We start from the raw sequence: 13,092 nt of genomic DNA on the forward strand, positions 1-13,092 counted from the left end.
ATTGGCCTCCTTTTCCTTCTGTTGCAGTGTGTCGGTCAAGCTATTCACACTAGGTGTCTATGAAGAATAATATTAGTAAATTACAGCCCTGCTATTTAAAATTGTCAGACGTATCACATATACCTGCGTTCCAAAATCAGACTTTTCTCGTGAACGTGGAAAATATTGTCCTCCTTTTCCATTCTCTTGCAGTGTGTCGGTCAAGCTATTCACACTAGGTGTCTATGAGGAATAATATTAGTAAATTACAGCCGTGCTATTTAAAACTGTCAGACGTATCACATATACCTGCGTTCCAAAATCAGACTTTTCTCGTGAACGTGGAAAATATTGTCCTTCATTAAAAATGGGCAAGGGACGGGGAAGTGGACGTGATGATGATTGTGCATGCAAGGCCAAGGACGTGGCAGAAACAAACACCCACATCTTGTCGCTCGACCTTCCTATCCCAATTAATAGGGGACCGCAGAACACCACTATTGAATACAGAGCAGTTTCAAAAGGTTTTTGGTTGGATAGCAGATAATGCTTCCAGTCACTTAGCCACCAGCACCACCCTGTCTTCCACATGGTCGAGTCTCAGTAGCCGTGAGTCTGGACCGCATAGTCCTCACCCTGATCCTCCTTCCTCCCACCATGCCGAGTGCCCAGAGACAACTGATCCCACACTTGGACACTCAGAAGAGCTGTTTCCATTTGTAGATTCGGTCCTCTCACCCGGCCAGCTTCAAGCGAGTCAAGAGGAGAACGCGTGTAGCAATGCCCAAATATTGGAGCAGCCACAGTCACATGAAGGCGACCGTGGCTGCTCCAATATTTGGGCATCGCTACACGCGTGGGAAAGTGCAATTACTGTCGCAAGAGGTGGATGATGATAAGACACAATTGCCAGAAATTCAGGAGGAGAACCAGGGTGCGGAAGTGGAAGACGAGGTGGTGGATGATCTAGTAACTGACTCAACCTGGCGGGAGGACATGCAGAGCGAGGACAGCAGCACACGGGGGAGGGAGGCAGAGCACCCCAACAGGCAGGAAGAAGCAGTGTGGTGGCCGCAGACAGAAGACAGGCAACCGTTTCCCGTAACACCAACACGAAGGAAGTTGCCAGTACAACTGTTAGGTCTTCCCGAGTCTGGTTGTTTTTTAAAGACTCTGACGATAACCCCAAAAAGGCCATTTGCACCACCTGCCAGGCCAACATCAGCAGGGGTGGGAAAACGACCAGCCTGACCACCACCAGCATGATCAGGCACATGGCAGCAAAGAACCCGACTTTGTGGGTCGACCCCCAGGGTCCAGCAACAGTGTATGCGGATGACACCACTGCTTGTTCCGCTGTTGTGCATGCAAGCCAATCCCCTGTCCATGGCGTATGCCAAGATGCCTCCTGCCCTGCACCTGTCATTGAACACTCGCAACTAGCACCATTAGCAAGAACGTCCACGTCCTTGTCCCAGCGCAGTGTTCAGTTATCCCTACCCTAGTCCTTGGAACGCAAGCACAAATACGCAACCAACGCCCCACAGGCCACACTACTAAATTCACACATTTTGCAAATGCTTGCGCTCGAAATGTTGCCTTTTAGGCTCGTGGAGACGGACGCTTTCCGCAACCTAATGGCGGCCGCCACTATTTCTCCCGGTGTGCCGTCCCCGCATTACACAAGCACGCGTCCCACAACATTAGACGTGCCCTCAACAGCGCAGTTACTGGGGAAGTCCACCTAACCACGGACACGTGGACAAGTGCTTGTGGGCAGGGACGGTACATCTTGCTGACGGCACACTGGGTTAACATAGTGGAAGCCGGGACCCAGTGGGACCTTGGAAAGAACACGTCCTCCCGACGCCGAGTATTGCAGGCCCTGGGTCAATCAGGGTTGCCCCCACATTCTACAGCTCCTGCACCTCCTCATCCTCCTCTTCAGCCTCCATCTCCGAAATGACCACATCAGTCGCAAGCTGGAAGCACTGCCTCAGCCAAGCAGCAACAGGCTGTGCTGAAGCTAATATGCTTAGGTGACAAACCACAAACGCTTAAGAGTTGTGGACAGCTCGGAAAAAGCAGGCAGATCTGTGGCTGACACCGCTGAACCTACAGCCAGGCATGGTCGTGTGTGACAATGGTCGGAACCTGGTGGCAGCTCTGAGGTGAGCTCACACACGTACCATGCCTGGCCCATGTGCTTAACCTTGTGGTTCAGCAGTTTCTCAAAACCTACCTGGATCTGTCGGATCTGCTTGTCAAAGTACGCCGCCTGTGTGCCCATTTTGGAAAGTCTGCTACAAAGTCCGCCGCCCTTGCCGTGCTTCAGCAGCATTTGCAGCTTCCAGCTCACCGACTGATCTGTGATGTCCCCACACATTGGAACTCTACACTGCAGATGTTGAGAAGGATTTGTGAGCAGAAGAGGGCAGTTCTTGACTACCAGCATCAACAAGGCCGTCGGTGTTCAGGTCAGACTCCACACATAAGACTTCAAGAATGGACATGGATGTCAGATATTTGCACCATCCTCCAAAACTTTGAGGACTCCACCAAGATGGTGAGCGGCGATGACGCCATAATTAGCGTCACCATCCCGCTTCTCTGTCTTCTGAAATGCTCTCTGTTCACAATTAAAGAGGAGGCATTGCAGGCGGAGCACGATGAGATGGAGCAAGGAACCATACAGGGTGATTACACACAGCCCAGCCTCATCTCATCCCAACGTGGATTGGGTGACAATAAGGAAGAGGAGGATGAGGAAGAACAGGATTTAGTTTCCTGCGCTATAGACGGTACTACCTGCACAACTGTCATACCGTCTGTTCAACGTGGATGGCCAGAGGACAGAGAGAAGGAGGAGGAGAGCATGGTCAGTCGTCCTCTTGGTGAGGACACGGAAGTCTTGCCTCTTTGCAGTCTGGCACACATGGCTTAGTTTGTTTTACGCTGCCTTTCCTGTGACCCTCGCGTAGTCCAAATTTTGGGTGACAGTCATTACTGGTTGGTGACACTTCTAGACCCACGCTACAGGGAGAATTTTCTGTCTCTTATTCCCGTGCAGGACAGGCTTAATAAAATGGGGCAGTACCAGAAGGCCCTTGTTGTGGAATTATTTAAAAAATTCCCATCTGAAAACGCTGGCGTCAGAGGTCACAGTTCGTTGGACAACCAAGGAGTACAGCCGAGAGAGAGACAACTCCAATCCAGCAGAGGCAGGGGAACACTGTCAAAGTTCTGGGACAGTTTTCTCAGACCCTCCCATCGCACAGGCCCTGAGGCGCGGGGTACTCTCACAAGGAAGGAAAAGTTTCGGAAGATGGTGAGGGAGTACCTTGCTGACCGTACCAACGTGGCATCAACTGTCTCTCTACGCCTTGGAGGTCCTGGCCTGCCCTGCCGCTAGCGTTTTGTCAGAGCGGGTTTTGTAGTGGAATTATAACCGATAGGCGTATCTGACAGGTTGACTCTTATAAAAATGATCAAGGGCTGAATTGGGCCAGACTTCTCAACACCATCGAATGATAGCAGAGTAACATAAACTCAAATCCAGTGTCTTTTTTTTGGGGAGGTGTATTCCCATGCACCTCTTCACACCCACACATGGTTATACGCTTCCTGATTTTGTCTATTTGCTCTTGTCCTCCTCCTTCTCCGCATCCTCATCCTCCACCACCATATCAACATATCTACGTCTCTTGCAAGGGGCATTGGAGTTCCTCCAAATTTTTGGAAGCCCTTGCATTCACTGCTTAGGCAAACAGTATGGGAGACCCACTCGGTAATAATGGGAACAACAAAGCATAGCTGGCTGATGGCTCTCTAACAATAGCGAGGGCCGACTGCTGGCCCTTTAAGAATAGTAAGGGCCGCCTGATAGCCCTATAAAAATAGTCTTTGTGACTTTCACAATCCATCCATCATAAATGAAACAGGATGTGTCTGATGATGTGTCACACACCACATGGCCAGATAAGGTTGTAAAATGTTAAAATGATATTTCCCGGTGAATGCATTTGTCTTGGTTGAAAGCAATGCAAAAACGCTACATGTGAACATAGCCTAAGGTGTGGAGGAGTATTTTTGGTTATTTATTTTGCCTTATATACAAGTCATTACCCTGGAAAGGATGTTCCTTCACATATTTCCCAGGAAAATTCATTTTTGTATGTTTTATTGTGAGTCGGTAAAAGTGGCATCAGCGCACACTTTGCCGACAGCAGTGACCTGGGGTTCAGAGATGCTTCCAGGGGTCTTCCCCATGCAGTTCCCTTGTCATTTGAGCACTGTTCCCATCGATTTGGGCAATTTTTAGGCCCTCTGCACCACAACTGCAGCCAAACTTCATTATTTGATTCCAAATATTAATTTATTTATGGGGGAAATCACAGAATATCTTTCAATTAATGACAATTTCTAGTTCCCATAAAGAAGGTGGAGTATGGTCTAGAATTCAAAGTAAATGATGAAAAAAAATGTAAAAAATTATCTTAAAATTGGGTTTTATCTAAGGAAATTTAGTAGGCCGCCCTCCTGGTATCTCTGTTCCTAGGAGTCAGTGGAGTCTGTACTGGAGGGTCATAATGGTTGGATGGCCGCCGGTGTCTACGGTTCCTTCACTCTCCAGTCTCTACACTTTCTGCTCCAGTAACACGAATATCTGACCACTGCAGCCAATCACTGGCCGGAGAAGATCACCACTGTGGCCAGTGATTGGCTGCAGAGGTCACATGTCCATGATGGGACATCATCTCAGGAACAGGAAGCACGCGGGCAACCAGGAGGCATCAGAACCACCAGAGATTTATCCACTAACTCTGTGAGGACCACCAGGGATGTGCTCATTAATCTGTCCACTGACGAAGATCACCAGGGATGTGCCCTTATTCTGTCCACTAACCAAGACCACCAGGATTGTATCCGTTAACCCCTCTCCCCGTTACCCAAGACCACTATGTTGGCATGCCTTAAACCATACACAACCCAAATCTACTGTCCCCATTGTCCCCTATCAGTCAAGAACATCAGGGATGGGTCCCTCAACTACTCCACAACCCAACACCATCCTCAATAATCAACTACCCTAGACCACTAGAGATTTACCTATTATCTCCTTTACTACCCAAGACCCCAATGATTGTATCTATTAACCCCCATCTACTCAAAATCATGTATCTATTAACCCATTCATGAGCCGAGACCACCAGAGATGTATGCGTCAACCATTCCACAGCCAAACACTATCTGGATGCACTTAACTAAGACCACCAAGGATTTACTTAATAATCTGTCCACTACCCAATACCACCAGAATTGTATCCTTTAACCCATTAATGTATTGATTACCCATCTGACTATACAAGACCACCAGAGATTTACCCAATAACACATTCACTATTTAAAACCCCCAACTTTGTACCAATTGACCCCTTCCATAACCAAGACTTTCAGGGATGCATACACTAACCCTAACCCCTGTACGACACGAAACTACAATGGATGCACCTAACCCAAACCACCATGGATGTAGCCATTGCATTACAAAAGATCACTAGGATCATGACCACCCGCTACGAGTCAAGATTACCAAGGATGGACCCACAAACCATTACCCAAGATTATCAGTGACGTATCCATCATACCCCCACAACCCTAGAGCAACATGAATGTATCTGTAGATCCTTTGATACCCTAAACCCCCTAAACCGTAGACCACCTGAGATACAATATAATGCGTGAACTTATTCTGCAATCTGGATGATCAGGAATATTACCTTTAGCCCCCTCAAGACCATCAGAGATCCTATAAAGAACTGTCACTAACCCCTAATCCACCCAATGTTAAAGCCTGATGTACAAGTGGAAAGCTGTTATTGTCCGAGGGGCATTGACCATCAAAACACATCCATGGGACCGATGTGTCCTTTATGTGGAACAGTTGTGTGGCCTTGGGAAATTCTAGTCCTGAAAATCCATGGTCTTTTATTTCATGACAACTCAATTCTGCACTCGTGGCTGGTGGACGTTCCTTTGGTTGTGGACGTTCCTTTGGTGGTGGACGTTCCTTTGGTGGTGGACGTTCCTTTGCCAATGCTCCACACTCCTTATTTTACCTTATTTCCAATTCGAATCCAGACCTCAGATTTGGAATCATAGATAAGGTCAACAAAAGAATTTGAGACATAGAAAGCCGGTTGTAGGGGCTCTGTGAAGGTGGTTGTGAAGGTGTGAAGATGTTTGATGTGGTCACCCAGCTCATAAAAGGACAACTGGCCACCATCATAGTCCAGATAGATTCCATATTTCTGGCTTTGAATATGTGTTCGTAACTTATCTACTTGATGGTCATGGACTACAGCAGGATGAATTAATTTGGACAAAGACCAGGATTTATCGTTGTTTCCAATGTAGGACTCGGTCCCTTTCCTGTCCATGCTGGGGTAACACACTCCGATTCTCCACTCTCCTGTTTTGCTTGTCTCCATTTCCCAGTAATGTCGCCCTGAGGAGAAACTTTTGGTGCTCAATACTTGATATTCCTTAAATCTCTGTGGTGTTTCTTGGAGGTTCTGGACCATCTCTGACAAGGACAGAGTCCTCTGATCTTCTGACACTCGTATGTTGGTAGCATTTGTGTTCACGTCAAGCAGTAGGTCTGTAGGATTCTCCATGAAAATCCACACGTTGACATTCTTGATTGTATCATGTATCCTAGATTGTACATTCTCCAATATTGATTGGACATTGAGATCCCCTACATAAACGTCTTCTTGATCTCCGACACCAGTATGAAAAATATCCTCACTGTCTGGCACTTGTAGGACGGGTAAAGGATCGGACATGTTGCACATCTCCTCTAGGTAATTTATCTTAAAGGCCAGTTGAGCTCTCCTTATTTCCAACTGATTGGTCAATTGAAAGACCGAGGACGATACAAGCTGTAGCTTCCAGGACAGGTTACGTAGGACGCTCTTCTGTAGGACCTCAAACTGTTTCTTGACATCTGTGAATAGAAGGTTGAGTTTCTCCGTTGCATCTGTTGCTTTGTCTGTCACTCGACTCTCGTGTTCCTGGAGATTCTTAATTTCTTCCTCTGTCTCCTTAGATTTTGAGCTCAGTTTCTCTATGATATCTTTGAGTTTCTCCTTCTTCTTTTTGGACATGTCGCCCAATGTCTCCACCTTGTGTCCCTTGTGTTCTCCAACCAGACAGCAGGACACACAGATGCAGGTAGAGTCCTCGGTACAGTAATATTCCAGGATCTTCTTGTGGACGGTACATTTCCTCCTCTCCATATTAGTTGAGGGTTCGGAGAGGACATGTTCTCCTGCCTTACTGTGAACTTTCAGGTGGTCATCACACAGAGAAGCTTCACACAACACACAAGACTTAACAGCAGGTACTGGAGTGTTAACACAGTAAGTGCATGTGACCCCAAACGGGCCCTGTCTTGCCTGGTTCGACTTGAGACGTCTTGTGATGTTGCTCAGGGCTATGTTCTTCTGCAGTGGAGGACGCTTCTTGGACGTTTCTCTACAGTCGGGGCAGCTGTAAGCTCCAGATCCTCGTTGCTTATCTAGCACCAGGGTGATGCAGTCCCGGCAGAAGTTGTGGCCACATCTCAGGTTCACGGGATCGGTGTAGACGTTCAGACAGATGGAGCAGCTCAGCTCTTCTCTCAGCTCAGAGGACGCCATTAATCAGGAAGTATGCGGATACTTAAGGTGTGGCGTCGCCTTGTTAACCCATAATTGCCCGCGATTACTAATCAACTTGGATGTGTCATGTTCACATAATGACGGAGTGAGAGGGATCCTACAGTCACCATATAATCAGTGACCCCAAAAAAGTGACTCTATAAGGAGTACTAGTAAAGTGACCCCAGAAACAGTGACAGCAGGGTGACCCTCTGAATGGTGTAATGCAGCGGCTTGCGGCATTACTGTAATGGTCCAGGGTGTGTTTTGGCTGACCATGTACCTCCCCCTCAGGTGACTGATCACATGACTGTGACATCAGCAAAGGTCCTGTGTGCACTGGAGGATATATAAACCCTGGTAGTTTTGAGGCAGGGGGTGAAAAGGCGTGAGGCCTGTGTGGCGCCCCTGAGGGTTCGACCGCCACAGGGATGCTGCACTTCTCTAATGGAGTGTGGTGTTCTTCCTCTGAGGTAAGAACAGTGTGATGGTCAGAACCCCACCTCCACATCCAACACCACACTTCTTCCACCAGAGGGGGCTAAAATGCACTAGGTGCTGCCCTCCTGGTACTCGGGAGACAGGGGAACCAAGAGTTAGGGGAGCCATTGTATGTCTCAGCCCGGTCAAGGACCATGACCAAGAAGGCCTGGAGCATTAGAGTGTAGCTCCACCGCAAATGGATCCCAGGGAGGATGCAGACGGAGCGGCATACGCCACCTGTCCTCGCCTATCTGATCTATTCAGAGGGATTCCGGCTGCAAGAGGGGTACCGGCTCCCGATACCCGACCTTGCTACTCCACGTCCTGGTCGGAAAAGCCCGGTAGGCCCTGAGGATCCCACTGGGTATCGGAAGGAGCGGAGCTGTCACCCATACCCTTTTTCTGAGAGGAGCTCAGAGGGAGACCCGGCCTATCTACACACACACACAGACAGGAAAGGACCCGGTCTGAAGTCTAGGAACACTCTGGTGCGGGGTTATGATTGAACCCGCCACCAAGGAGCTGAAGCTCAGGGGGAAGCGGTGACAGAGGTCGCGAGCGGCCCAGAGGCGGGTGAGTGTGCTACCCCTGCCCCGGCTGCTGAACCTACCGTACCCATACTGGACCTCATGGCTGAATATCTCCTGCCCGGCACAGTCGCCTGGGAGCAGGTCTTTGCCCCGGAGCTGCAAGCTTCAGCTATAGGCGGAGACCTGCATTGCCGCCCAACTCCCGAATCGGAAGCGCCTGAGGCTGCTGGGGTATCCACCGACCCCAACCCGGACTGGTCTGCACTTGCAGAGGACCCGCAGCAACCCCTTATGACACCTCTACCCGCACCGACAGTCACCTGGCCGGAGGCTGAGGAGTGGGCCTGGGACAACCAGGGGGGGTGACCTGATGGGCTTCCCCCGGGAGACCCGGGCTGAAGTGCAGAGGAGGAGCGAGCGGTGTCGTGAGCAGATTCTCCAACTCAGCCGGGAGCAACTACAGAGGAAGGTCCGCTGCGAGCGCCTCGAGGTGCGGGCCAAGGCTGCAAAGTCCCGGGCCCGACAGGAAGCGGCAACCCGTCCAAGTCCCCGTGTGGAAGGGCAAGTCGTCCGCTTCCACCATGAGGCGGGGTGGGGGTTCATAAGGAGTCCCCATTATCAGGACGATGTCTTCGTCAGCAGGTGGGACGTCGAACCGCGTCTGAAAAAGGGACACCCTGGCCAGAACCTCTTCCCGGGCGATGTAGTTACGTACTCTCGCCACCATGGGGTGCGGGGGTGGTATGCCCTGGATGTCCACAAGGTGTCCGGGAGCGACGCCCCCTCGCGCTCAGCCTCAGGGGACCGGTCAGCCTCCGTCGGGAGGAACGAGCCTTTTCCCAGGAAGGAACCCGAGAGTTAAGCAGCCCCGGTGGTTGTAACCTGTTGAAAGTTATGCTGTTTGTGTTTATGTTTTGATTTTCTATCCCTGGTTTCTGGAGACATTGGTCCCTGCGGACTTGCAGCAGGCAGACTCCTTTCTTGTATATAGTTTGCATCTCTTTAGGTGCTCCATATTGGTTTTATGTAAAACCGCAGATATTTCTACCTCAGACCTCAGAAGGAAAACCTGTCAGGGTGGCTCTCCTGGAGGTCCAACTCGGGATCTTCATACCTTGCAGCCACCCCAGGGCCCACGTTGAGGGTTTGGGACAGGTCCCTCGTGCTTCTGAACTGACTCTTCCTCCTTGCACTTTAACCCGTCTGTGCATAAATGTCTCTGGATAATGCTAGCACTTTTATAATTTTATACTTTTATACCTTTGTACTTTTATATTATATATTCTGTTTGAAACGTTTAAGAAGATGTGCCTCCCATAAAGGGAAGATGGTTTATTGTTATATAAAAAGAAAACTTTCCTAGGTGTTACTCTTTTGCAGCCCGCGGACGTGCTGTGTTTCACCAGGGGGGAATGTGGTGCCCCTGAGGGTTCGACTGCCACCGGGATGCTGCACTTCTCTAATGGAGTGTGGTGTTCCTCCTCTGAGGTAAGAACAGTGTGATGGTCAGGACCCCACCTCCACATCCAACACCACACTTCTCCCACCAGAGGGGGCTAGAAGGCACTAGGTGCTGCCCCTCCTGGTACTCGGGAGACTGGGGAACCAAGAGTTAGGGGAACCATTTAGTGGGTGAGGATGGAGGACTCACATTTTAGTGACACTTTAAATTTCATATTTAATACACAGCCATTTTGGCTCTTGGTTCTTTGACTGTTCCTTATCGTGATCTCTCCTCCCTGAAGGTGGATCCTGTGTGGACCTCCAGAGGACGGGGACACGGCCCCTCGTACCTCGGCCTTGGGTCGAGGGGCAGGCTGCAGATAATGTATGTCTCAGCCCGGTCGAGGACCATGACCAAGAAGGCCCGGAGCTCAAGAGTGTAGCTCCACCGCAAATGGATCCCAGGGGGGATGCAGACGGAGCGGCATACGCCACCTGTCCTCGCCGACCTGATCTATTCAGAGGGATTCCGGCTGCAAGAGAGGTACCGGCCCCCGACACCTGACCTTGCTACTCCACGTCCTGGTCGGGAAAGCCCGGTAGACCCTGAGGATCCCACCTGGTATCGGAAGGAGCGGAGCTGCCACCCGTACCCTTTTTCTGAGAGGAGTTCAGAGGGAGACAGGAAAGTACCCGGTCTGAAGTCTAGGAACACTCTGGTGCGGGGTCCTGATTGAACACTGGACTTACTCGGAGGTTGTCGGACCCCTCCACCGTCTCTGGTGACCGCAGAACTCCGTGAGGAGTAGGGAGAAGCCTTGTAGCTGTACTCTTCAACGTGAGTAAAAACCCTGGAAGTCAACCCCTATGGCCTCCGGACTCTTCATTCTGCACTGCACCGCACTACGCAGCACCGGACCTCCTAGACTACTACCCCCTCCATCCTGTCCTTCTGCCCCGAGGCCCTGCTCCGCCTGTGGGGAGTAGTAACAACTTGGGCTGCCATAACACCATGCCTCGGTGGACTGCAGCAGCGCTGGTGGTCCTCATCAGGTGCCACAGGTGGCGTAGTCGAGATCAGCCACTCAACCCGTATAAGCCCGTACCATCTCTTTTTTTAGTGTGACGACCCTGGGCACGGAGCGGGTCCGGGCCACGGCTGCACCCCATCTACATCACAGGACCCGGCTCCGAGTACCCCATCTCCCAGGGTAGGGCTTTTGAGCGTCACACCTGTTCCCTGTGTGGGACACCATTAGTGTGAAGCCTAGTGAAGCCTGAAAGGCAGAGGCTGGATCCTTATGTGTAAGCGATGCCAGTAGCCTTTGAGGGCAAGAGGCTTGGAACACAAGAGTCCTGAAAGGCAGAGGCTGGATGTTATGTGTGTAAGAGATGCCAGTAGCCTTGGAGGACAAGAGTACTGGAAGGCAGAGGCTGGATCCTTATGTGTAAGAGATGCCAGTAGCCTTGGAGGGCAAGAGGCTTGAAAGACAAGAGTCCTGGAAGGCAGAGGCTGGATGTTATGTGTGTAAACATACCAGTAGCCTTGGATGGTACTAGGGCTGGAGACCCCCACCTGGGAAGCCGTAAAGCCACAGCGGTGGCAGAACAAATGTGACTGAAGCAGCTACGACCCGGCAAAGGTAAAACGCTGCTTGATGTGGACATTTATATTGTTACCTTGCTGAAGGCTGTGTCTGGAGCCAAGTGGGCCTGTCTGTCACTGGAAAGGCTCTTGGACATTATATGTGAAATATGTCGGCGAGCCACTGAGATGGACGATGTTATGTGCGGTTTATGAGATGTAATAAACTGCTGGACTGTGAAATACCGGAAAAATGTTGCATGTGTACTTTAATTGACCCGGTGAAGCGAGTGCCCCTCAGCATGATGAATAGTGCTGCCTTACATGTTGTTGGAGAATGCGGGCAACTGCAGCTTGGTTGCTAGGGACAACTGCAGCCTGGTTTCTATGGGCAACGGCACAGGACGACGAGTGTGGATACAAGCATCTTGAAGTGGCTCGGCGGGGTCACGAAGATTAAAGCATCTGGCTGTAACTCGGCGGGGTTACGAAAATTGTCCTCGCACTCAAACCTGGTTTGCTGTGGCTCGGTGGGGCCACGAAAATTTTTCCGGGAAGAGCGGTGTGAAGTTCTAGTGTGAACAGCGTACCGCAAAGGCTGTGAACGGAGCAGCAAATGAGTCTGAAGCTATTGAGCGATTAAAGTGCCGGTTAAAAGCGCAGCAGGTATTTGAGAAACGTCTACAGGACATGGTGCTGGAATGGCAGGAGCTGTTGGCACCGTATAGAATGGCGGCAGTGGACCATTCTGTGAACTCTCCGGAGGCGCCAGTATTGTCCCAGAGTGCCCGGGGAGGTGGTAAGAGATGTTGTGAACTGGATCCTAAGACTATTGCTGTTTTTTTTGGTAAAAATCCCCCTACAGGTGTGGGTGTCCAAAAGGGGGTGGATTTTCAAAAGAGCATGGAGTATAGAAAACCAAAATTTGTTACTGATTGTGGGTTGGTACGGCCTAAAAATGACAATTTGACCGTTGATAAAGGGGCAGCTCCAGTAGAAGGGGTTGACGTCAAAGTGGGAGGTGACCTGTTAGTCCACAAATCCATGAGAAGGTGGACCTGAGGAGAGCTAAGAGAGTGTTAACAGAAGATAAGTATGAGATGGAAGTGGTCAAGACGAGAATTCTTGAGGTCGTAGCGGTGAGTCAGCTCAGGGGAAGCATCGAGGGTGAAGAAGCTGAAAGTCAGTTGTCCCTGAAACCTGAGCCGGTTGATCGTTTGGAGACCACTGGTGAGACCGAAACGTCTCGGTACAAATGCCTCATAGATGTACCCGAGGATTTGAGGGAAGAATGCACCCGTGAGTCCGTGCCTGAAGAGTTTAAGAAGGCCGTGGGAGCCTGTAAGGTGTACTCGACCTCCGAAGCTAA

At 50.3% G+C, this 13,092-nt stretch overlaps 1 protein-coding gene across 1 annotated transcript; it reads right to left on the minus strand.

Annotated features, from left to right (window-relative positions):
• Positions 1–4,407: 4,407 nt before the first annotated feature.
• On the minus strand, positions 4,408–7,718 carry LOC141240602 (E3 ubiquitin/ISG15 ligase TRIM25-like). The gene has a single exon (XM_073668674.1). The coding sequence runs from the start codon at positions 7,680–7,682 to the stop codon at positions 6,090–6,092; it is 1,593 nt and encodes a 530-aa protein (XP_073524775.1). The 5' UTR covers positions 7,683–7,718; the 3' UTR covers positions 4,408–6,089.
• Between the last annotated feature and the right edge of the window lie 5,374 nt (positions 7,719–13,092).

This window comes from Phyllobates terribilis, unplaced genomic scaffold (genome assembly GCF_046119375.1).
Source record: "Phyllobates terribilis strain yellow unplaced genomic scaffold, ASM4611937v1 Scaffold_868__1_contigs__length_587779, whole genome shotgun sequence".
Taxonomy (NCBI): Eukaryota; Metazoa; Chordata; class Amphibia; order Anura; family Dendrobatidae; genus Phyllobates; species Phyllobates terribilis.